Source organism: Perognathus longimembris, chromosome 1 (genome assembly GCF_023159225.1).
Source record: "Perognathus longimembris pacificus isolate PPM17 chromosome 1, ASM2315922v1, whole genome shotgun sequence".
NCBI classification, from domain to species: Eukaryota; Metazoa; Chordata; class Mammalia; order Rodentia; family Heteromyidae; genus Perognathus; species Perognathus longimembris.
This window is the reverse complement of record NC_063161.1, coordinates 91,964,231-91,991,170: the sequence shown is the minus strand read 5'-3', so window position 1 is coordinate 91,991,170 and position 26,940 is coordinate 91,964,231. Positions and strand designations below refer to the sequence as shown.

At 39.4% G+C, this 26,940-nt stretch overlaps 1 protein-coding gene across 6 annotated transcripts in view; it reads left to right on the top strand.

Moving 5' to 3' along the window:
- Pcsk5 (proprotein convertase subtilisin/kexin type 5) overlaps positions 1-26,940 on the top strand; it is a 411,976-nt gene that overhangs the window by 268,408 nt on the left and 116,628 nt on the right. For 5 of the 6 annotated variants that reach the window (XM_048332196.1, XM_048332181.1, XM_048332173.1 and 2 more), the window contains 5 exons: positions 695-888; positions 2,731-2,815; positions 7,643-7,740; positions 8,172-8,301; positions 8,550-8,665. In XM_048332196.1, coding sequence (XP_048188153.1) covers positions 695-888; positions 2,731-2,815; positions 7,643-7,740; positions 8,172-8,301; positions 8,550-8,665 — 623 coding nt within the window. Of the gene's footprint in view, positions 1-694; positions 889-2,730; positions 2,816-7,642; positions 7,741-8,171; positions 8,302-8,549; positions 8,666-12,888; positions 16,108-26,940 lie in introns of those variants that run through there. The other variant, XM_048332205.1, reaches the window with a different exon arrangement.

The following is a 26,940-nucleotide window of genomic DNA, read 5'->3' as shown; positions in this document are numbered from 1 at the left end:
TTTCAATTCCTCAAGGAAAAGGACCTAGGCTATCGGTTACCTTCCTTATCACTTTCTCTTAGAAAATGTCTTATATTTCATTGGTTGCTCAGTAAAATATCTGTTGAATGAATAAATCAAGCACTGCCTTTCAGTTGTGGGCAACAAGCAAGTTAGGAAAATAAAAATACAATTAGGAAAAATACAATTTCTCACAAGCAATATAAATTTAAGTGTATTTGTATTAATTTAGATGAGAATATACAACCATTGTCTCCATCCTCATGTATACACACAGGACCCATATGACACACAGCACACAATACTAGAAGGAACCACTTACTGTTGGACCTTTTAATGTATAATCATGACTCCAATAGACTTCCCCTTTTACTCACTACCCCAAGCTTACTCAAGACTCAATATCTAACTACTTTTCCTTTTAAAAGAGCTAGACCTTAAGTAGGACTTAGTTAAGACCAAAATATTCATTACTTGGTAGACTAGGACTGTATAGTTGGGTTCCTCCAGGAGCACCTTGTGTTCTTCCATCAGCAACTTAACAATTAGCATTTGGCCCTCTGGATTTAGCATCATCATCCTAGTTTAAACTTGATCTTGTGGCCAACGCCAGCTAATTGTCAGCTCTTCTGAGAGAATGCTGAGGACTGAGTGGCAGGTGGCCTAAGATTCTCTTTTATGTGCTCCAATACAGGATATGTGTGTCCAGCTGCCCTTCTGGCCACTACCATGCAGACAAGAAGCGATGCCGGAAGTGTGCGCCCAACTGTGAGTCCTGCTTTGGCAGCCATGGAGATCAGTGTCTGTCCTGTAAATATGGATACTTCCTGAATGAAGAAATCAACAGCTGTGTTACTCACTGCCCTGATGGGTCATATCAGGACACCAGTGAGTTAATTTCAAATATTTGAGTTTTAGAAAAAAATGTGTGAGGTTTGCCCTTGAGTGACCTTGAGAGATACCTATTTCTTCAATGAATGTATGTGTTGCTTCATATCACACAAGATCCTTTATTTCAAAAGACAGTTTAGGCCTAAAACCATCAGGAGGCCTTCATGATTGCCCCCAGATTTAATTATTATTATTATTATTTTTACTGCAAGTACTCACAAAACTCAGGATAATTCTGTGTTCACAAGTAAGCAAAGCAAAGTCATCCTGGGAAAACTGGAAAGTCTAGAAAAAGACATAAATTTCTGAGTTCTCTTCTAGTACAGTCACACAGACTTAATTCCCCCCCCTCAGCAACAATCCCTGTTGATAGGTTATCTATAGCTGTGATGTAGGCTATCTGTGATAGGTTATCTGTTAAGAAACCTCAATGGACACTGGGTGCTCAGGGACATTCATAGAAGCTGGCCAAATAGGTACCATGTGTTGGGCCCACATTTAAGTTTTCATTACCCTAAAAGTTTCTTGCCCACAATTTGCACCATAGTAGTCACTCTCATCCGAGAAAGGGGACTTTTCAAATATAAGTGACCAAATGCCAGCATTGGCACATCCCACAATCAGCCACATAAACAGGATGGCAGAGAGATTCTTCTATGCTCTCCCCAAGTAGGCACCTGCTTGGTACAAAAGTTAACCCTTGTGAGATATTTTTTAAATGTGACTTTAATCTAAATATGAAATAAACTTGGGTCAGATATATTTTTATACTCATCTATGAGGGAACATGTTAGAAGACAATTTGGATCAAAGATGATTGGGTAGTATATAAGCCACCAGCAAAAGCAAGAAAAAAATCCTTTAGTTGAATTAGAAGTAAAATTGAATGCTTTCCCGCATAGCCATGCCACTGTATCTGGTAAAGGGTGTTTATTTCTAATGGGCAGAAATAATTACCACCAAGCAAAAATGTGGTTTCTTACCAATTATAATTATTCAGTAAACAAAGATAGAAAACTAGAGAGTCTTTGAACAGGAATATGAATGCTCCAGTATGGGACTCAAATAGCTACAGATAATCTTTGGCTTTATTTCTGAGTTCTGGATAATTGTTCTCTATAGCATCTTATCACGACTCTGAAATATCATGTGTCTACACAACCTAAGAAAAGAAAGAAACCTAAACTTAAAGAAACAAGAGTTCTTTCAAAAAGCACCAGACAAAATTTCTGAAATGAGTACTCCTACTTCTTAAAAAGTGAAAAAAGTGAAATTCTCAGTGGGGTGTGGTATGACCCACCTTGTAATTCTAGCATTTGGGAGTAGAGAGATGAAAGTGGGAGTACATACAAGTTTCAGGTCAGCTTGGGCTGTGTAGGAGGGAGAGAGAGTGAGATTCAGTGATCCAGTCATAGACATCTACCATTTTCTTAGCAAGGCTTTTGTAATCCTTACATAGTAGTGGTGTTCCAGCTCTTGGACTATGAGTTGGACTATAAGTTGAACTATGAGTGTTGAGATGAGGAAAACCTGCTTACTAAAAAGCACATGGGAAGAGGAACAAGCCAATAAAACAGTGAACTAAGAACTAAGCAAGCTGTGGCTCCCTTGCCTGTAGGATGGATGATAGGTATGTGTTCTCAGAGTAATAATTCATGTCTATGTATGGATTGCTGAGCAGTGATAACAGTGATGATTCTGGAACTTTTCTTGCAAATTTTCTTCTCAAGATCATGGGCCTTCTACCATAAATTAGAAAATTAGAATCTCTGCACATTCTTCTATGGAATCCACTGGGCCAATTGTTTAGAATATTGTTTTCTTTTTATTTCTTAACAGAGAAAAATCTTTGCCGGAAATGCAGTGACAATTGCAAGACATGTACCGAGTTTCATAACTGTACAGAATGCAGAGATGGGTTCAGGTAAGAAAGGGGAGGAGTTCATCAAGTCACAGAGCATAAGAAACTTCTCGCTACAAACAAAATGGAAAAATGGAAGGAAAAACAATAAATAAGCAGACCTGTTACCCTCTACTCTTGGTATGACAACCATTGAAGCAGCTAACTGCTTTTCACACTATCTCTACTGTTAGATTGAAAAATTGCATGGCATCTTGGTTAAGGAAGGGTTATTAACAGAGGAAATTCTCTGGGGAAAAAGATGACTCCAATACATGTCAATAAAAATGACCATTTGACAGGCATCCTTCGTGCTTGGTGACCTATATTGTGCCAGTCAAGGATTGCTGTGAAGGTAATGTTAGTGAATTATATTTAATCCACCTGATTAATTCCCTGCATGGTGGAAAGTTATTCCCTTATCTTTACTATTTCTCTGCACAAACCCAATCATTTGCTTATCTTAAGTACCTCAGGCTTGGCTCTATTATACTGCAGTATACACATAGATTTAACACCAGGAGACATTTTCATTGAATAGATGACTTGCTCATTGCTAAAGCTGATATTTACTAGATTGTATAAGAGAACAATCTGCAGCTGAAATGAACTCAAAGTCTCTTGACTTCAGGAAGAGAAGGTCAGACCATGCTGAAAAGGGATTTAGATTCTGTGCTTATGTGGAGTTTGAATTTTCCCCACACTGGATTCTTTTGTGCATGTGTGCCAGTACTATGGCTTGAACTCAAGACCTGGGCAGTGTCTCTGTTAGGTCTACCCAGGACAACAGCCCCTCCCACTTTCTTTATCCTAGAAACATGGCTCAAGAGCTCTTATCTCCAATAAACCTGCCAAACACTGGAAGTGGAATTGTGACTCAAAGTGGTAGAGCACTCAAAGTGGTAGAGCAAAAGTGCTCAGGGACAGGGTCCAGGCCTTTGGTTCAAACCCCCGTGAATGCCACTGGGACAAGCTATCCCAGCAATAAGCACCTAGACCCTTGGGACTCACGCAGTCCAGGGAATGAGGGATCCTGGAGAGGAGTTAGAGGGGATGATGTCACATCCTAAAAGGAGCCACTCTGCATTTGCCCTTTCAAAATTCATCAGAGCCAGGAGATCAAGAGAAATAGTTAATAAGCTTGTCCCAGGCAGACCTAAAAGTCTCTTAGCTTTTTCACTCAGGGTTGACACTCTACCATTTCTGGCTTTTTTTTTTTTGGTTATTTGAAAATAAGAGTCACAGGCTTTCCTGCCCTAACTGGCTTGAAACCACCATCCTCAGATCTCAGCCTCCTAAACAGCTAGGATTCTAGACATGAGTCACTGGCACCTATTCTTGGATTCCTTTTAAGTCATGATAGTACACATATTTCTACCTCTGATCAGAGATAAAATATGCATGGTCCGGGCTGGGGATATAGCCTAGTGGCAAGAGTGCCTGCCTCGGATACACGAGGCCCTAGGCTCGATTCCCCAGCACCACATATACAGAAAACGGCCAGAAGCGGCGCTGTGGCTCAAGTGGCAGAGTGCTAGCCTTGAGCGGGAAGAAGCCAGGGACAGTGCTCAGGCCCTGAGTCCAAGGCCCAGGACTGGCAAAAAAAAAAAAATATGCATGGTCCAAGCAGAGAATTCTTCACATTAATTAGTACTGGGAGAATACTTTTACTTCCATTGATTGTAGATTTATCATAGATTTATTCCTTCTATTAACTTCTTCCTTGCATAAATATATTTGTTTCTTCCATCAATTTCTTTCTTCCATAAATCTCTAGACTTTGATCTTGTTAAATATCTGTCTTTTCAGCCTCCTAATTCTTGAAGAAGCAGCAAAGTGGTGTGACAGAAAAAAGAGAGATGTGGGCTCAAATTCTTTTCTGCTCTTTGTTAACTGCATGACCTCAAATAATTCACTTAGCCACCATTGGCTCATGTATAAAATGGTGATAATAATTTCTACTTTGCTGGATTACAATAAAAATCAACTATGATAACATTTATGAACTACTTACTCCAGCACCTGGCACATAATTGGTCCATGTGTAACAAAATTACTTATATTCTTTATTTCTGAAAGAACATTTTGTAGAGTATGTTAAATCGGTGCCAATAGAAATATGAGCCCTGTGTATAATTTTAAATGTGCCAGTAGCCATATTAAAAGAAGTAAAAAAGATACAGAGGAAATTGATTTTAATAAAATATTTTATTTGACTTAATATATCCCAAATGTTGTTATTCGAACCCGTGACCAATATAAAAACTACTAGTGAGATATTTTATATTCTTCTCTATGGTTATAGCAAGTCTTTTTATACATTTTTACTAGCTTATACTAATTGTACATAGGGGTTTCATTTTTATATTTTCAATGTGCCTACAAGGTACTTAAGTCAAATCTCCCCCTACCATTGTTCTGTGTTAAATCAAACCATTGTTCTGTTAAGTCATATCCCTGCCTACCATTGTCTTGTGTTAAGTCATATCCCCCCCATCATTGTTCTGTGTTAAGTCAAATGCCCCCCATTGTTCTGTGTTAAGCCAAACCACTGTTCTATGTTAAGCCAAATCCCCGCCTACCATTGTTCTGTGTTAAGTCTTTGAAGTCTGGTATCTCTCCTCTTAAACTACAATTAAGTTCTGACAATAACTTTTATGAGAAATATCTATATTTACAGTAATTTTGTTTCTTGGTTAGTTGGGTTTTTTGGTGTCGGTATTGGAGCTTGAACTCAGGGCCTTGTACTCTGGCTTAGCTTTTTTAGCTGGTGCTCTTCCACTTGAGCTATACCTCCACTTCTAGCTTTTGCTGATTTCTCTGCCAGGCTAACTTCAATCTCAAACCTCAGGTGTCAACCCTCTGAGTAGCTAGAATTACATGTGTGAAGCCACTGCCATCCAATTCTGTGTTTAGATGTTTTGAAATCTCATGGAGAGTACAACAGTGCTAAACCCTTCTATTGTAATTTATGTCTAATATTTTGTTTGTCAATAAATCATTCCTGTGCAAAATTTTCAAATTTAGGTTTACATTTTCAAAATTCAGCTTGTTGACTAGCCACATTTCAAGGACTCAGAGGCTGCAGTGGACCCCCAGGCCTAATTCAGCCAGTTTATCCAAGAAAGACTCTGTCCCTAGTACAAGGCTGCATAGGCCTTCAGGGTTTGGTATCTGCTCTTAGTACCTGTCTCCCTTCATTTATCTGTTGCCACATGGTGCAACCTCTATGCCTAGTGTTCTTACATTTAAAAAAAAGAAGAGGGAGGGGGAACGCCAGGCAGCTTTTTTCATAGCTGCTAAATTTTTGTGGTGTTATTTCCTCCAGTGAAAGGATCCATTAGTTATGATGTCCTTTTTGCTACTGTTGTAGAAAAGGAAAATGATGTTTCTTTTGTTGTCATTTTAAATGGCAGTTCCTGTATCAGCAGGAAGGTCTGTGAAGGATGTAGACTTTCAGAGGAAAGTTCTTTGAGGCTTCTCACATTTTCCTAAAGGTTCCTAGAGTTGACCGTTTAACCTCAGGAGACGTGTAAATTTTTTACTACCGGCTAAGAACAAACGCTAGAAAAATATCTATGCATAAAATCCAGAAGGCAAATGAATGAAAATGCTCATGAGGGAGTGTTAGGGATGTATTTTTTTCCGCTTGCTTTATTTTCATAATTTCCCCAATTTTTTAAGTAGCCCAAGGGAAAATAAGTTTTAATGTTTAAAATGAGTATCATCCTTAGGTAATAAATGTTTAACTCCACAGGCTCTGTCAACTATAAAACCTTTTAGAATATATATTTTTATAGGTGCATAAATGCGGTCATACATATATGTGTGGATACAGGTATATTGTGTAGATGCATATATACACATACAATGGAAACAAAAAGCAAGTATATAGTCTCTAGGAAATCTAATCAGTTGACTGTGGTTCTTACATAGACTCTTGATGTCATCAGTTTGATGATGGAGAATTTCATCTCTGTTTCCAATTATATTAGTTGTGATTATAATAGTAATACTTTATGCTAAGTATTTGTTAACATATTTTATTCTTTGTTTTTTAATCAATCCATAGGCTAAGAAAATAGTGTATCTGAAAAATTAGGTAGAAGAGAAAAATATATACATTCTTCCTTTGACATTCTGACAGCTCACTACTATCTCCTAGGATTAAAAAAAAAATAGAAACAAATTATTTAACGTGGTATAGATTAAACATGGAAATACCAAGTAACATAACTAAGGAAAGTCAAGATGTGTGACAAAGCAGCATGATAGGTAGGTGATATTGCTAAATTCTTGTTATTAAGGTGTTTTAAAATAATAAATCGAGAAATAGAAGTAAAGGTACACTAGAGTGTGTGTGTGTGTGTGTGTGTGTGTGTGTGTGTGTGTGCTCACACAGTTCTGAAATTGAACCCAGAGCCTCAAGCATGCTAAACACAAGATTTTTATGAGTTTGGTAGGACCGGTAGAAAGTTAAAATCAGAAACATCTAAGTACATAAAGGACTCCTCTAAGAAGTAAGGGTTGAGAGTGGGGTGGGAATAACTCTTATTCTTTCATTTCATTGTAATTCATTTCCTGTGTTCATAGTGTCTTTAGAATCATAGAACACCTTTTAAGCCTATTGTGAAATAGGTCTAAAGCTTAGCAGCACCTGTATATGCCACACACACGGTTATAGGGATCAAAATGGAAAAGGAGAATGCCAGGCCATTTCCCTTGTTTTGATGCTTTGCCAAATCCACTGGTCTCTGGGGCTGGTGTATTTGTTATTGTGAAGTTTGGGAGAGGCATTGCTGATTCACCTTGATCACACAGGCTGCTCAGAGCTTGTTTACCTTCTCCCAGTCTGCAGGGGTCCCGTTGTACTGTCACCTGTGAAGATGGACGCTTCTTCAATGGCCTGGACTGCCAGCCCTGCCACCGCTTCTGTGCTACTTGTGCTGGTACCTGGTCTAGCTTTCTTCTGTGTATTCTTTTCTTTTTCTATTGACTTTTGTTTGGACAGCTCTAGTTCCCATTTATGCAACCCACTCAGTGTACTTAAAGGAAATGTAACCAGAGTGTTTCAGTAACCAGGCTTGTGTTTTTCATGGAAAGCCAACCTTCTCTCCATCCTTTCCTTACTATAAAACATAAGTATCCTAGTGATATCTCCTTCTCATTCTAAAGAGAGCAAGTGTTTTTTGCAAATAGATTTGATATAAAATAGGAGGTGCTTTCACTAACTCTACCCAAAAATGGGGGGGGGGGTATCAGGGGCAAGTATCACAAAGTTAAATTATGACTTGAAATTATAACAGGGGAGTGACATTCTTCTTAGACTGGTAAAGAAGCAGCCATTCCACAGACTTACCTGAAGCTTTGTTTCTCAAAGGGGCTGGAGCTGATGGGTGCATTAATTGCACAGAAGGTTACTTCATGGAAGAGGGGAGGTGTGTACAAAGCTGTAGCATCAGCTATTACTTAGACCACTCTTCAGAGAACACCCACAAGTCCTGCAGAAAGTAAGTGCACCTGCCCTAGCTCTAGCATAAACGTTGAAAAAACACACTGTTTCTAATCCTTAGAACTCATTTAACCATTCATCATTGGGCATTGCCCTATAGCTTTACCTTGAGTTACCTATCTGGTGTGTTAAGACAAGGTTTTTGTGTCCTCTTCAAAAGAAGACATTAGCAGACTGATAGTAACACCTTCTCACAGGTGTGCAAGATGTGAAAAAGGATTGAAAATTGGTACATTTTTCCTGCAGATGTGATACGAGTTGCTTAAAATGCAATGGCCCTGGGTTCAAGAACTGTACAAGCTGCCCCAGTGGGTATCTCTTAGACTTAGGAACGTGTCAGATGGGAGCCATCTGCAAAGATGGTGAGTACAGCTGTTCATTTTGATCTCTGAGCAAAATGTGATCTAACATTGTTTCCACTTCATGAAAGAAACTAGTAATAAGCATGTGTTCTATACAATCTGCTGAATATCTTGCTAACATTCGCTTAATTTAGTATGCCTTTAATGGGCTGAATTTTTTTATTCATTTATTTCTCTTGAGACAGTGTTTCAACTATGCAGCACAGGCTGACCTAAAACTTGTTTGATCAGGCTGGCCTACAGCTTTGATACTCCTGCTTCAGTCTTATGAGTGCTGCAATTACAGGTATACGCCATCATGCCCAGCTGTTCCCTCCCCCCCCCCTTTTTTTAATTGCAAGAAGATTAATCACCTGTGGTCCCATTGACCAAAGTGGCTCATTAGTTCTTTTAATTAATAAAGTTTATTTCTTTGAGCAGCTTTCAATTCACAGGAAAATTGAGCAGAAAGTAGTACAGATAATATTCTTTTTTGTGTTTTGTTTTGTTGTTTTTTTTTGTCAGCCCTGGTGCTTGAACTCAGGATCTGAGCACTGTCCCTGAGCTTCTTTTTGCTCAAGGCTAGCACTGTACCACTTGAACCACAGCATCACTTCTGACTTTTTCTGTTTATGTGGTGCTGAGGAATCAAACCCAGGGCTTCGTGCATGCAAGGCAAGCACTCTACCGCTAAGCCATATTCTCAGCCCCAGACAGTATTCTTACACTGCTTGTCTATACACTTGAATAGCCTACCCTCATTGTGCTGCAAAGCCCACAGTGAACACTAGGATATGCCTTTGGTGTGTTGTGTACCCTCTTGGTTTGAACAAAGGCATAATGACGTGTACTCCACATTACAAAGTCTTACCAAGTGATTTCATTGCCCTAGAAACCTTCAGTGCTCTGCCTATTTGTTCTCCCTTCTAGCCCCTCCTGTCTCTGCAGAAGCTCCATTTGCAAAATGTCATATCGTTGGAATCATAATGTATGGGCTTTCCTTGCTAATTTTGATGTATTTATTTCCAGTTGTTACCTTGTATACTTTTTACTCAATTTTTAAAGCCATGCAGATTTTATATCCTTCTTTTTACAGTAAATACTTTGCATAAAATTTTCCTATGTCCTATTATTTTACAAAGGCTAAAAACACTTTCTTTGTGTGTGTGTGTGTGTGTGTGTGTGTGTGTGTGCACATGCACATGGTATGGGGTAAAACTCAGAGTCTTGCACTCTCACTTGACTTTCTTGTTCACAGCTGGTGCTCTACTACTTGAGTCTGAAACTTTTATTTTTAATAGTAGCATAAAATCCAATCATGAAGATTCCTTAAGTTTTAGGAGGAGAGGGGTGCCACTTCTACTACTTAGATTTTTTTTATCATTTTCATATGTAAATGATAATCAAATGGAATCTGAATCTTTCATGAAGCCTGTGAGGCTAGGAATGACTATTCCAATCTTCCAGAAGGGAGAATCCAAGATGGAATGCTAGAACATGTATCTTTTCCCCAATCTTTAATGTAAAGATTCTGTGCTATAACTTTTAAAGCCATACAAATAAGAGTGCTAAACTGTCGACTTAAAATAGATATGTAAATATTTTAATCAGTATTACTTGGAAATAAAATAACAACCACATAAAATTAAAAAAAAAAGAATGTTAGAAAGTAATAGATAGAATAGAGGAGTTAAGCATTATAAATGTTGATCCATGTTCTTTTTTTTTCCTGTACCAGTGGTTCTTAACAAAGATGTTGGACTCCCACACCTTCCCCAAGATTCTCATTGAATTGGCCTGGGATATAGACTAGGCATAGATATTTCTAGAAATTTCCCACATGTTTCTGGTGTACAGTTCAGTTTGAGCACTAGTGCATTGTCCCATTTCCCATGATAGTTTGGAAAATGCCACATTTCCTCACTGCTCTAGCCACAGTTTCCTCATCTGTCAAATCAAAAAAATTCAAATTCTTTCAATTCCAGCACTTAGTGAACTTGGGTACTCCAGGAATTCACAGAGGCACCCCTGAAATTTGTGCCTTGTCCTTACACAGAAAATGCACGCCAATAAGACAAGGAAATTGAAATGTGGTTCAAACCATCCTTGGGATCACTAAAATAAATAGAAATTATACATTTGTGCATACTTTAGAAAGTAAGAAATAAAAGATTTTTGTCTTAGTGGCAAGATCATTGCCCTATGTTTATTCTATCCCTTGGATTGAATGTTTTGACTTTCGCAAACTGCTGGGGAGGCAGCCGAGTACTGCTGTTGTTAGGTGGTGGGCTTCTGAGTCAGGATGTTATATTCCAGAGCTTCAGATGTGGGGACAAATTATAAACTTCCCTGGGCCTAATTTCCCTCATGAGCACAAAATGAAGCCCATAATGCTACTGCTCTGCATTACTATTCCACAGCTCCCTGTGAGAACTGCAGAAAGGCCCAGAAAACAGGGCATATGCGGTCACTAATAGAACATCAGTAGGGTCTCATTTTCTCAGAGCCTTGTATATGACTGCATCCCTATAGCTCATCTGATGTGTGACTGATCTGGCAAGAATGGACTGGACCCACTCAGGCTCTGTGCCTGAGATTTCTTGTCCAGGACTAATTCTCAGTTCACCCTATTAGGGTGAGAAGCCTTATATGACAGTACCCCTAGATCACCTTTTTCTTAAAAGTCTGGTTCCTTTACATCTGAATATCACCTTTACTTCTTATGGGTAGGTGAGCAGAAAACAGAGGAAGACAAAGAATTAACACAGGACATTCACCACTGTATCTTTGGCATTTCAAAGTCTGTGATGGTTTGACAACCTTTGCTAAATTCATGATGAACATGGAGTAAGTTGTGCGTATGGGAAATTGGTAAAAAGAGAAGTGTCAGGATTGTGGAAATAAGTAGAAAATGAAAAAGGGTAATTGCAATGAGTTCAATATCAAGTCAATTAAAATCCTTAATCATGCACTAGTAGCTCACATCTGTGATCCTAGCTATTCAGAAGTTTGGATCAGGGTTCAAAGTCAGCCTGGAAAGGAAAGTCCAGGAGACTCTTATCTCCACTAACCACCAAAAACTCAGAAGTAGAGCTGTGGCTCCAGTGTAGAACACCAGCCCTGAGCAAAAATGTCAAGTAAGAGCTCAAGGTCCCAGTACCCTTCTCTTTACACACACACACACACACACACACACACACACACACACACACACACACACACACACAGATTCTTCTTCATGGCCTAGAGAGCTTTCAAGTCATATGACAACTGCCTGTAAGAATGTACTGTTTATTCTCTTTCAATGATCCTATTTCTATGATTCTAAGACACACTTAAAGAATCATTTTAAGATCTCGGTAACTGGATGCATCTTACAATTTATGACAGTTTACACCTGCTTTTGACTGGCAGATGATAAATAGGATGTAATTATCACTGTCTGGATGTGAGGCTGGGGCACAGAGTTGGCCATTCAACTGAAGTAATAATTAGCACATGGCTTTTATTAACAGTAGTTTGATAGAGCTTCAAAGTTTAAATTATTACTCAAAGGAAGGATTACTATACAAGCACAGAAACCAAACTGCATCAGTATAAAAAAACTAGTCTGGAGACAATAGAGCTAGTTTTAAATTATCTTTTGTCATATTAATGCTATTTGCTACTTAAAGCTGATTCTCATATGTAGAGATGTGAATAATATTTTTATAACATTAAAAGCAAATATTTTCAAAAAAAAGCAAACTGCATGTTATATGACAAATATTTTAATTAAAATTCTAATTGATCAGAGAACTATGGTATCACAGTTTAGTTACAAAGCTTTATTTTCTTTGTCATACCTAATGATGCATTCAAAATCCTAGTGTCTTGGATTCAATGAAATATGTTATAAATGACTGAATATTCTCTACTCTTTGTAATTCTGGGAAGAAGAAAAATCCTTGCTTATGTTATTATTGATTTCTAATTTATTCTTTCTCCAATCTTTTTTTTTTTTCCTTTCACAATGGATACCAATCACATATACCGCTGGACTGCAATATCTCTCCTTGAAAAACAATGCTGTTGACTGAAATCACTTTGGGTGGACCAAATTTCCTCCTTGTTGACTGCTTCCGAATGACCTCTTCCAACCCCCCCATCTGCCTCTCTGGCCAATCACAACCTCCCTCCGTGTGTGTGCATCATGGTGCTCTCAAACTCCACTCCCCCTTCTGTCTTGCTGACTTCCGGAAAAGCAACGGAAGAGTCCTGGGCGGAAGGAGGCTTCTGTGTGCTTGTGAAAAAGAACAATCTGTGTCAACGGAAGGTTCTTCAACAACTCTGCTGCAAAACATGTACATTCCAGGGCTGAGCAGCTACCTTAAATTTCTTTGTTCCTGTAGACTTATAGAATATTCCATATTATTAAAAAGAAAAAAAAGCAAAAAAAAAAAAAAAGCAAGCCACCTCTCTCTTTCTTGCTATCTTTTTTCCTCCTCTCTCTCAAGTTTGTGCAGGGAGATGTTGGTGAACTGTTTTGTCAGAACTTAAATGGAAAAAAAAATAAACCTACAACAAGCCTACCTTTTAGAACTGGGTGTTTAAGTGCTAAACAACCAGAATCACAGAGACAGTATTGTATGACCAAAGTATTTGATGCCAAAATTTGACGTTAAAAGTAATTATTTGATTTCCTGCCCTGAGTTTTGAAGGTCCTTTTCTTGTTTTTATTTTTTTTTATTTCTTTTGCATCTACTTGCTTGTGGAATGCCTAAAAACATTTTTCCAAAACATCACAAGAATGTACATAGATCAAAATCAAACAGCAAGCTCTTATATCACTTATTTTTCATGCTTGAGCCCACTACTGGGGGAAATGGCAGGAAAATGGAACTGAGGGCTTTGAGAACATCCTACAGACTAGCATTCAGTGTTGTTTGTCTTATTGTTTCATAGCTAAACATTGGTACTTTCTACATGTAAGTTACCTGGTGCATTCTGTACTAGTCTTTGCATTTTACTCATTTGATAAGTCTGTGCCACTGGTTTCTATCAGATACACTTGCTGCTACTTGTTTTTTTCCATGGAAGGTTGGGTTGTTTTATCCAGCTGGTCTCACAGGATAGTTCTATGCAGAACAATTGGTGATAGCAAGAATCCAGAGTACAGAAAAGAGCTAAGGCTCGCTCAGCTCCCCTAAAACCTAGAGAGTTAAATTCCTAAACCCTGCACAATCTCTTGGTGCTATCTAGCCATTATCCCCATAGACTTTTCTTGAAGATCATCAGAAATTCCATTGATGACAATGGGAAGCATTTTGGATATGATGCAGGAAATTTCTTCCTGGAATCAAAAGTTTCTAAGAGGTCCTTGTATTTTTTAAGAAATGGAATTTATTTAAATCTATTTAAGCTTGTGCTCAAGTTAGCCGGGCAACGTTTTTCAATGGTGCTTATTAGAAGTCTTTTCATCTTGTCATTTGAAAAAATAAAATAAAACTGGAAATTGAATATGGGTGGCACGATTGTACCCTCAGACCTGTATTTTCTCACCCTTGTTCCTCTCTCACTAGGCCATGTTCCTATACTCTTGCCCATTGTATGTTGATGAAATTATCTGGGTGTTTTTGTTTTTTTATGTGTGTGGGGGGAGGGCTGTGTGTTTGTTTTCTTTCCTTTTCTTTAGAAATTTCTTCACTGGTTTTCGATGACTCCATAAACATTTCATGGGCCCTAGTAGAATGAATTATGAGGAAACTGTTCTGGATCAGTGGTCAGAAATGAAGAAACCTGGTAGCACGTTTTACAGTTCCTCTGTGGAGGAGAAGGGAGACTGATACCAAATTTCTTCATTTTTCATATCACATCTCCATGGCGACCTCATTTGCTTTGGGAGGGACCAGCCAAATACTGTAGGTGCTAAGCTTTAGAGAGCTTTCCTTCCAAGATGCCCCTGGCTTTGCTGCGGAGAATGATTTAACATAGACAGTCTTGGGAAGGAATAGATGAATGCTAAAGTTGTCATGTGAGCAGCAAGCTATTAAAAAAAAATCTGTCTCAGAAACATTCCTAGACATCAAAGTTAACTGCCAGTCCAAGTGATTAATAAGTAAATAATCTTAATGACCCTTATCCTAACATTGTAATGATTCCATAATGATTCATAAGAAACTAAGCAACTGATAGATTTGCTGACCCCTTTTTAACACTTCAGAAGAAATTTATCTCGGGGATAGCATATAGATTTGACACTTTAAAGCACAGTCCTAAAATTAACAGAAGGAAACACGATCCTAAAGCAAGCTCCAACAGATGATAGATCTACATTTGCCTGTAAAGAAATCTTCATACTAGGACTAGCTAATAATATTTGAGGCACAAGGTCATTATGAGAGAAAAGACAAAAATGATGTCTATGTGCTTAAACACATAACCCTCCACATGACAACCAAATGATTTGGGATCCACCGGTACATTCCATTTCCTACTTGGCCAGGCAAGGTGCGCCTCACAGGAATACCAGTTCAAATTACTAGTGTTACTGCCTCGTTTATCTACATAACATTATTAACTAGAACATAATGCTTTACAAAGTTTAAGTTAATGTTATATATTATGTATAAATATATATATTCATAATGAGATATATGTAATGGATAGTACAAAGTTTGGAGACATGACAAGTGCTCTAGCCTTCTAGAAACAAAAGCCCTATCTTCTGTTCTCTCTTTTTTTTTTGTCTTTTTATTTTCAACTTCAGTAATGAAAAATGACCAATTGTTATATCTCAACCCATTTTACTGAAAAATTATACTGTACATGTGTAAAGTGTTCAGTTGTTTTTATGTAAAATATAGTCGAATGGTTGTAATTGATACTGGCCAAATTCAATGTTATTCCATATTTTATTTTTTCTATTAAATTAACCTAAGTTCCTGTTTATTTCATCTGTTCATACCCATGTATAAACATCTCTGAAAGGGTAAGGTAATGAGAAACTTTGTTTCTACATGGAAGCAGAATATGAAGGAAAGGGTAGAGATGAATGAAGAGTCAAAGTAAAGTTAGAAAGAGTGGGCAGAGATGGTGATTGGAAAGGTGGGAGAAAAAAAAGAAGCAAGTGAGATCTAGATATGAATGTATGGCAAGTCCCATTTTTAGAAAGCAGGCATTGAAAAGTATCTATAAGAGCTTGTGATGGTTTCTGTTAAGTTGTATAGATGTTAGTGTCCAGGTTCAGGATCATTTAGGCCTGCACTCTGCAGTTGTTTTTGAACACTGGGCCCTGTGTATGTATAGACTTTGAACCTGTAAGCTAGACAAAATGGAGGGAGAATATAAGCTGCTAAAGGGAAAGATGGAAAGATGGATTTGTTCAGTAGCTGATACTTTTGTGTCCAGTTGGCAGTGACTTTATGCCTGGTGACCCAGAAGATGATTTTCCAGAACATGCTACAGGATGGGGCTAGTCAGCTTCTGATCTTTAGATCTTAAGATCTTCTGATCTGGCTATAGATTTTCGTGAATTCTGCAATCACTAACATTGCAGGATCAGTGCCTTGTCTTTTGAGGAGAGAGATGAGAAATCAGCCAAGGCAACAAAGCTCCAACCAAGTTTAAAGATAGGACAGCTACACTGTAAGAGGGAAACTCATAAAGTCACGAATTCTCAATATAAGGAAAGAAAGATAGTAATTTTACTTGACACCTACTGTGTGAGCACCTACAGAATATATGTGTTGATATAAACATATCCTGCCTGTCTTGGTTTTCAAAATCTCTACAGCTGAGCGAGATGTATTATCTTGTTTACACATAAAAATAAATAAATAAAAGTAAGGTACATAGACTTTGGTTGATGGAAATGACATACCCATGCTCATAACAATAGTAAAATTTTATAGAAAGTCCTGAATGTTAGAGCCATCTCAAATGTGTGGAATGATAAGTTAAGCTCAGAACAGGGAGACTCTTCTAAATTGAACTTGTTTGTGAGTCCATTACTAGTGAACTGGCTGCACTAGAGATACTCAGAGTGATAATATTTCCATGATTTTGATCTAATAGTTCATTACTACCAAGGGCAGTGTTTCAGCCTACAATGGATTAATCAGGAAACATCTATATGTGTCTATTCTATAGAAGATGGAGAGTGTGCCAGCCTCCACTCCCATCAGCAGCATGTCCACATACTGATCAGAATTTTCTCATTCTCCACCCCAATACCAGAAGCTTCTGATCACATTGCAGTTCACTTATGCCATAGTCATTATTTACCCTTCAACAATCTACTCTTCATTTTAAATACCTTGCAAATTAAAATTTCTTGGTCCAAGTAGTAAACACTTTAGGCATATCTGGCTATGAAAATATATACCACCTTCCCTTCTCTCCTCCAAATAAGAAGACTGTCAATGCACCTTAAGTATAACATAAATGTGTGATCTTCACAGCACTTCTATTACCTTCAGCCTCACACAAAGAGAGCAATAGTAGACAGCAACATGATGAATAGAATTGGAGGCAATTTCAAACTCTGGCCTGGCCAGTTTGCTACTCCCTCCTTCCAGCCTCTATTATAAAATGGCACAGGGGAACAAAGGCCCACTGCAGCTTGACCTTACCTGGCCTGTGCTGGGCTCTGGGCCTTCCACTCAATATAAGTAAATGACATAGAAAGCATAAACCTGCTTCTCCTCTCTGGTCAACATCCAAATTTTATTTTTGTTGCCAACCCATAAAATCTGAGGTTCTCAACAGAGCACTTTAGAGGCTTTGACATATTTAGCCGGGCATAGCCAAGATGGACTGGATTTCACTATGGCTCATTGGAGCCACTTGGCACCCAGCAGTGGGCTGAAATCGATGCAATCATGTCTCCTCTTCATCACAAGAGGTAAGGGTCTGGCCAAGATTTAGCAAGACAAGATTTCTCTTGTCTCCAGACCTAAGAATGACTTGACTGTGTCTCGACTCCATCATTATTGCATTGTTTTGATACAATCTTGGTTTTTTTTGTTGTTTTTGTTTTTGTTTTTTCCCCCCAGGGTCAAGCAACAAAAGCTATTTTGCATCCCACTTTCTAGAAAAATCCAGAAACATGGAGATTGAATTGTAAGATTTTAAGTCTGTATGTATTTTTTCAATTTAGAAAAAAATGTAGAATGCAAAATGTACAGCAGTGGTTCATGCCTATAATCTTAGCTACTTAGGAGGCTGAGATCCAGAAAACCACAGTTCAAAGTCAGTGAGACGCTTACAACAACAACAACAAAAAAAAAAAACTAGAGCCAGAGATGTAGTTCAAGTGGCAGAGTACCAGCTAAAAAACCAAGCTGAGCAAGCACAAGGCTCTGAGTTCAAACTCTAGTAACACACCCACAAAAAAGAAAATTAGAAAGAATGCAGTGTCTTAAGACTGACCAGTTTATAAAAATCGCCTTCTCAATGGGACCCATACAAAACTCAAGCCTATAAAGGTGAATTTTGTAATGCAAGAATCATTGCTAGTTGTGGGTAGGGCTGGGAATCAAGCCTATTGCTGCAGCCTTGTGCAAGACACTACTTCCTTTTTTAAAGTGCCAGAGAAAACCAAGTTCACATAACACATGTGGCAAAGCAGAAGGTAAGATCCCTTTCCCAAGTGAAAGCAGAAAACATACCCTATCACTGGAGTTGCTTTTTTCTCTCTCTCCCTTGATGAACTCAATCTAATTGCTTCCATAAATAAACATTACTGAGTCCCAGCTATAGATCAAGCTCTGAGGTTCTTTTTACCTTCTTTCAGCTTATCATCTAAAGAAGGAAAAAGACTCAAGAACACATGATTATAATAGGAAGTTATTAAGTGTCCATAAAAGAGCCTGCAGGGCTGGGAATATGGCTTAGTGGTAGAGTGCTTGCCTAGAGTGCATGAAGCCCTGGGTTCAATTCCCCAGTACCACATAAACAGAAAATGCCACAAATGGCACTGTGGCTCAAGCGATAGAGCAGTAGCTTTGAGCAAAAAGAAGCTCGGGGATAGTGCCCAAGCCCTGACTTCAAGCCCCAGGACTGGCAAAAAAAAAAAAAAAAAATCCCTTCAATATTGTTAGGAATCCAGAGGAGCAGGCTGACTTTACCCTTGATACACTGGGAAGCCCTTGCCCTTGCACTGCAAGCTTGCCAAGGGCTTATACAGTTGGCTGTACAAATAAAACTGCAGAGGTCAAGATCAAATGATACCTTAATTAAATATCTGCAAAATGCATCATATCAAACCGGTCAATTGTAACTTCACTCTTAAAAAATGACGTATAATTAAATTTAATTTGGGATGAAGGTGAAATTTAATATGCTGGATGTGATATATGATATGCAACCTACAGAAAATCACCGAGGAACTTTAAGGTGTTTTTTTTTTGGGGGGGGGCACATTATCATTATTGGGGCTTGAACTCAGAGCCTCACATTCTTGCTCAGCATTTTTTTCTCCTATTCATTGTTGGTTCCCCACCACTTTAGCCACACCTCCAGTTCTATCTTTTTTATGGCTAGTTTGTAATAACATTCTCATGGAGCTATCTGTGCTGGCTTTGAAATGCAATCCTCAAATCTCAGCCTCCTGAGTAGCTAGGATTATAGGCTTGAGCCACCAGCACCGAGCAGGATCTTAATATGATCCTACAACGAAGGAGAAATTCACTATTCAATCCAAATAGACAAGCTGAGCAGGGAGAAGCCTGTGGAGGAGAGTGAGAAGGTATGCTATGGGGTCAGCAGTATATACGACTTGTCTTTTCTTTACTGTCTGCACTCTCTTTAAGGAAGACTTACCCAATCTGGTTGCTTTAAATATCATCTGTATCGGTGCACTTTCATTATATAACAAAATACCTGAGTCTGGGTGCCTAAGAGCAGGTATTTAGTTAATAATTTTTTTTGGGGGGGGAGGGCTGGGTTTTTGTTGTTGCTGCTGTTATTTGTTTGTTCGTTTGATTGTTTGTTTTGCAGTACTGGAAGCTGAACTCTAGTCCTGCTAGGCAGGTGACCTAACCATTAAGCCATATCTGCAGCCCTATTTTCATTGGGTGATTTTTTTAAAGAGGTTCTTGCTTTCTACCCAGAATGGGCATGGGTGTGATTCATCAATGTTAGGCTTTCTGATAGCTAGAATAACAAGTCTACACCAGTGTGTCCAGCTCTTCATTGAGAAATAGTCTCTGAACTCTTTCTTCCCCGGCTGGCCTCAAATCACAGTGCTGACAATCTCAGCCTCCCAAATCAGTAGGATTACAAACATAAGCTACCAGTAGACTGCTAGCTCACAGTTCTGAATGTCCAACAGCATGGAACTAGCAAGACAATGGCAACCCTGGTTGCATCCTATCATGGCAGAAGGCATCACAGCAGGAGAACCTGCAGGAGGGGCTGGCCTTCCTTTTCCTCCTCTTCCTCCTCCTCCTCCAGAATGAGTAAGAATCCCATAAGCACCACTTCAGTCTCTTATAAGGACAATGTACCCAGTGACCTCTTAAGAAACCCCACACTTAAAAGTTGCACCAGCTCTTAACATCACCACACCTAGCCAGGCACACCTAGCTCCTCTTGAAGTGGAGCTGTGGCTCAAATGATAAGTGCTAGACTTGAGCAAAAGAAGCACTGGGACAGCTCCCAAGCTCTGAGTTCAAACCCCACCTAAGACGGGAACACACACACAACATCATCATCATCATAACAGTATACTTAGACCTAATTCCTAACACATGGACATGAGCTCAGTACAGCAAACTCCATCTGAAACAGGGTGCCAACTAAATGATGATAAACATAAGATTTCTTCCACCAAATTTCCCACATGTAGATTCAATTAACTACTTGAGATTTTCCCTCAGGTACCTAACAGGAATGTCAAAATTAACAATTCCACAACAATTGTAAACACTCCGACCTCTTACCCGTCATCACTACCATATCTCAGCTACCTCAACAAAAGGAAGAGTAATAAACTCATGAACTGTTTTCCCAGAGTATCTCTAACTGATCCGTCTCTGCCTGCTCCCCAGATGCAACTGGGTGGGAACCCTCATCTCCATTCTGAACTGTAAAGAGAACCTCCAAGCTACATGCTTTGCCTCCTCTCCTCCTTTCTCCTGTGCACCCCATCCATACACATGTAGTAAAACCTGAACACCATTCCTGAAGTATTTCTGATTTTGGCTCAGGTTGCCTTCCTTCTGCCCCTCACATTCTGGTCACACCAATTTACCTTTCCTCCCTCAAGCAGAACCAGCAGAATGGTGCCTCACAACCCCTGCTTGTCACCTGGCTGACCTGGTCTAAGTTAACAACAATAACAATTTCCTCAGAAAGCAGAACCTCCACCATTCACCTCAAACTTGCCTAATGTAGGTTTATTTTTTTGTTGTTGTTTTTAATTTTTCTATAGCACTTATCAAAACCTGATATTCTGGAGTTCTCTCTACTTGTTTACTGCCAGTCAGCTCCAGGGGGGGCCGAATTTCCATCTTGCTCACAGCTGCATCTTATATGTCTAGCACGGCTTGCTTAAGAAATATTTGTGGAATGAATGAATAAAAAGATATTAGAGAAGAGTGACTTCTGACCTGAGTCTTGAAGGCTAAGCAAAATTCTGTAAATCCAAGAAATTTGGATACTTAAGCAGGAGAGAGAGGGGGAGGGAGGGAGGGAGGAAGAGAGAGACAGACAGAAAGCAAGCAAGCAAGCAAGCACACACGCAAGAAAGAAAGAAAGAAAGAAAGAAAGAAAGAAAGAAAGAAAGAAAGAAAGAAAGAAAGAAGAAAGAAAGAAAGAAAGAAGAAAGAAAGAAAGAAGAAGGAAGGAAGGAAGAAAGAAAGAAAGAAAGAAAGAAAGAAAGAAGAAGAAGAAAGAAAGGAAGGAAGGAAGGAAGGAAGGAAGGAAGGAAGGAAGGAAGGAAGGAAGGAAGGAAGGAAGGAAGGGTGAGTATAATATAGAGAGGGGATGGAGGGAGGGAGGGAAGGCTATAGGAAGGGGAAAGGAGAGGAAAACTTGTACAAGTGCATAAAGCCTGGGCAGAGAACAGGTAGGGTGTGCAGCAAGGAGGAGGAGAAGGATTTGATGGGCTTCTTGTTGTCTGTCCTCTACTTCCTCATCATCAGAGCCATTCAAGTCTCTTTTCAGAGAGGCTCATTGACTTGCCCCAGGACCCCATCAAGTTAGTTTTTGGCCTCTTCTCCCTCCCCCCACCCCCAGAATTGGTACTGAAGAAGGAACCCAGAGCCTTGCAAATGCTAAGCAAGCACTCCACCATGGATGGAGCTACAGCTCTAACATCTCCTGATCTCTTGCCAACATATTTAGGAATCATTCATTCTGACAAAATTTTGAGGTGACCCAAGTGAATTGGTCCCTGGAGGATTGATGGCTACTTTGAGGCATTTAAATGAAAGGAAAGGTAACTAAACAGAGTTAAGCTCTCACATGGACACACATAAGACGAGACAGCGCATAGTGCCTCTGCCCACTACCAGGGCAATAAATTGGCAAAGCTTCTTCACCAAGCTAATTCTGGAGACATGAACCTTATTTGAACCTCTTTTCCTCTAGTGATAAGACTCCTTGCTCTCTAAATAATGTCACCCCCTGAACAAAGCAAAAGGGAAGTGATATGGTAGCACCCACCCCCAACAGTGCAAGCACTAATAATAACTCCCATCTGTGGAATACTTCATATGAGTTATTTCCTCCATTATTTCCAACAGCCTGATTTTTATCCCCTTATTATAAATGAGGAAGCAGATAAGGTAGATGCCTTAGGAACTTCAATGTTAGATGGAAGATCTGGGATTCATTTAAGCTGAAAAACAATCTGATTTCAGAGCCCCTGGAAGGAGGAATACAAGAGCCAGGAAGGATGCCTGCCATGGCGATGGGATCTGTGTCAGGTTTATATGTTTTAACTGGTGTTGTCTGATTGGAGGTCCATGTTGTTGCTTATGAATAGAGAACCTCTCACCTAGAAAAATATACTGTGCCTGCATGGTCGTTATTGTTAATGTTACCATGAAAACCAGCAGTCTTCAATAGGCCACATGTGTGAAAGAAATCAGAATAGACCTAGAGAAAGGAGAACCAAGTGAGAGGATGCTTGCCTGTAATTCTAGCACTCAAGAGGCAAAAGGATCAAAGGTCAAGGCAAGCCTAAGCTATACTGTAAAACCTCATCTCAAAAACACAAAACAAAACAATACAAAACAAGAGAACCACCACTGGTCTCTTTCAAACTGTTCCTTCATTTTTGAAAGGCCTTTGTGTTGTGTAGCCCAAACTGAAATGAGGAGGAAATAAAAAGGAGATAAGGGAGAAGACACTAGAAAGCTGAATGTTGTTAGATAATATAAATCCTGTGAGCTCTGTTAACAAACCTGGTGAGACCAATTCTTGCCAGGTTGTATCAAACAGGACATTTTTGCCTCATGAATCATAATGGTTACAGTATAATTTTTTTAAAACCTATCAAGAAAAGTTTGGCTGAATGTAGGAACATGGTTTATAATTGACTGATGAGAAGATCCACAGATATGAGGGAAACCAGAAGTCATGTGACCATCTCCCTCACTCTCACTTGGAAGCCATCTCAAGACATTTCACTCTCCCAAATCTGTCTCAGGCTCCTTTTCTTTTCTTCACCTTGATTTTCTATGCCGCCTCAGGATCAGGCCACTTTACCCCTGGGGCACAGCACCTTCTTATTACACTTATTAAATGCACCCCATGTGTTCACTGATGCCAGTGAATGTTCTCCATTCTCCACAACAGCTTGAATGCTCTCTTCAGCAACTCAGACCTCAACCGAAGGATTCACCCTCCAGTGGCTTCCCATTTGTGTGGAATAAAGTTAAAAATCATTTCCAGGGATATTGAATGCCTAACCTTATGGCACACCTTCTCACTGTCCCTAATCCATGTCAGCCCATCTGTCTTCCTGATTTTTTTTTTTTGCATTCTCTCCATATCTTTCTACTTTCAAACAGTCATCAAACCCCATATAACAATGAAAACAGTGCTTAAGGACCATGTGAAGATGTGAATCAACAGCAACTATGGGATCTAAGCCTATTAACTGCATAGCTATAGAATTCTAAACATGTCCCAGAAATGACAGTTTCCTGGTGGTCCATTGCTTTGAAGGGATTTTGCCAAAGAAAGTAAAGCCTGATAACAAGTAACCATAAGATAGATCTGCCTAGATTATCCAGGTTAGAGGAACAAGGTCAAATCGATCAAAGCAATATAGTGAAAGAGGGAGGCAAAGAGACTCAAGACAGTCATGAGAGAAATTTTACACAGGTACTATGAAGATGCTAAATGTGCCAGAAAGAGCCAGGCAAACTCTAGAAACAGAATAACTTGCTACCAACGTTGACAAGGAAACAGGGACTAACCTGATTTTTTTCCAACCCTGAAGGAACTTGGAGCCCATGCATGCACAGAGCTTCCAGAAAGAATACAGCTTGCCAACACCTTGACTTCAACCTTGTAAAGGCCAGAGCACAGAAGCAGCTGAGCCATACAATGCCCAAACTTCTGACCCGCACATGAAATTTAAAATGAGTGTTCTCTAAGCCAGTCTCTGGTAGCTCATGTTTGTAATCCTAGCTGCACAGGAAGCTGAGATCTGAGGATTATAGTTCTAAGCCAGTCTGGGCAGAAAAGTCTATGATACTCTTATCTCCTATTACCCACCCCCCCCACACACACACACAAAAAAAGCCAGATATAGAGCTGTGGCTCTTGTGCCAGCCTTGAGCAAACAAAACTAAGAGATAGCACCGAGGTCCTGAGTTCAAGCCCAAGTACTTTGGATAGGGTGGGGGAGCGGACGTTCCTTAATTCATAAAATGTATGCTAACTTGTGATGGCGGTGATGGGAAACTAATATTGTTAGTCCCGACTTAATCAGAACAGGTGCTTTTGTCAGATTCCAAGACGACCTATGAGCACATCATAGTTTAAGATGGTTAAGCTCTTGAGAGCAATTACTGCTCAAGTATCCTATTCCAAAAAGAAGGGCACTAAGGAACTAGGCAGACTAGTATCAGTCCTCTGTTGGACAGAAGTAGCAGAGCTGAAGCATATTAGATGCGCTTTGAATGAAAGAGACGACTGATGACCACCTACAGCATTTCTATCTGTTGTCAATAAGCCTGACATTCTGGGGTAATTGCTGAAGGTGTGTGTTGGAGTTTGTGTCTAGGAAGTCCCAGCTACAAAGCCTCTTCTTCACAAGGCCAAAAGGATAGGGTTGATAAGACCTCCCCTCTGATCTTCCTCACTGAGACCTTTGTTATTGACATTTTTCATTTTCCAAACTTTATTTTTCAGGGCCTCCCATTATAATGAACCATCAGCTCCCACAGAATCTCAATCAATCACATTTTTGAAATCATTTCCTGTTTAAAATACTCTCAGTATTCTATCCCCTGCCCTAGTCTTTGAACTTTTTATTTGTTTGTTTTTGTGTCAGTCCTGGGGCTTGAACTGAAGGCCAAGGTGCCATCTCTGAGCTATTTCACTCAAAGCTAAGTGCTCTACTATTTGAGCCACAGGTTCTACTCCTGGCTTTTGCTGGTTAATTGAAGAAAAGAGTTTCATGGACTTTCCTCACTGGGCTGGCTTCCAACTGTGATCCTCAGATCTCAGTCTCTTGAGTAGCTAGAATGATAGGCATGAGCTCACAATGTCCAGCTGCAGTTCTGTTTCATATGAGAGTGTTCAAAAGAGGTCAACGTGATATTTTAACTGTTGGGCTGTAATAATTCTGATTTCTCATGCAGTATTTTCTTTCTCAACCTGAGTAGTTTTGCCTAAGGCAGATTGATGGTAACTGTGCTGGGCCTGCTGCTGGGGCCATCTGCTTTCCGAGATGCATAGTCCCTGCTCTGTGTCATCCCTCATTTTACTTCCAGAAACTTAGCGACCCTCTCTAATAGACTTTTGCCAACCGATGCATTTGCTTCATGATCTTCAATAAGTTGGCAGTGAACTTCTCTACTGGAAAGGTATTTTGCATTAAAAATTGATTCCATGGTAGGCAATCATTTTTAGCTAAAGATATCTCAGGGCTGGATGGCATAGGGCTAGTGTGCTAGTTGCTGGAAGCAAAATTACAAGCCTGCATGTTAGTCATTAACCTTGACCACTAACTTTCAAAGGATCCCCAGAATAATATGTCCAAACTCTTGGTGGTCACATTGCTGGTATTTCTGAATTCCATTTTGTTCCTCTAGCAGCCTGCATTCCCACAGTTACTTCTCTTCAACCCTCTCTAATTCGTTCATCTTGTTTGGCTTTTAGCTGCATAGCACTTAGTAGCTGCTAACCACACCAGCCATACAAAATTACTAGAATTTTATTTACAGTTTACTAGACATCTCTCCTGCGTTCTAATGGCCTGATAAGTGCTAGGGTCTCAATGATTTTATGTTGAGTGAATTCATGAGTTGCTTTTCATACAACTTTCAGCTATTATTTAACCTTTTCTTAAAAAATACAACTAATGCCAATGTATTTATTTACCAAAATATTTTGAACCCTTTATATCACGTGGCAAATAATGATCTATATCATGGGAAACTGTTCTTGACTATAAAGAACAATAAGAAAGATTTATATCACCAGTATTGGATAAATAGGAGAAATCAAATGGTGTACAAAGCATAGGAAAATTAATCCCACTGCATAATGATATCATAGGAAAGATTTGGAGAAGGCTTCCTAGAGAAGGCTAATTTGAGATGTACAGAGTGAGTGGAGGCTGAGGCACAAGGATTGACACACTCAAGACCAACCTGGCCTACCTAGAAAGATCTTGCCCTAAAAACAAAAGGAAGCCAACAAAAACATATATATGTACATACAGAGAGAGACACACACACATATGCATGTATATTTCATTCCAGTGGGTAAGTGCTTGAAGGACTCAGGGGCCTAAAAGTTTCTTAGAACACAGTGATGGGTCTTCATTGGCCTCCCAGAGACTATCAATGAAACAAAGTTTGAAGTGCAAGAGGTTTATTTGGGAATGAAAGAAAATGCCAGTGATTCAGTCTGTGAGCAAGAGAGACATAGAAAGTAGGTAATAAAGGCTTACATCATCAAGCCAGAAACTGCTGGGGTAACTGGAGCTCAGTGCTCTAGGAAGACTCACAGTTTTGCCTGTAGTTGACAATGCAGCTATACTCTTATTACTAAATCCTCATGTTGAGTACAGTCCAGAGGACCAATTCCATAATTCTTTGGCCTATCACTTGAGCCTGCAGGGTGAC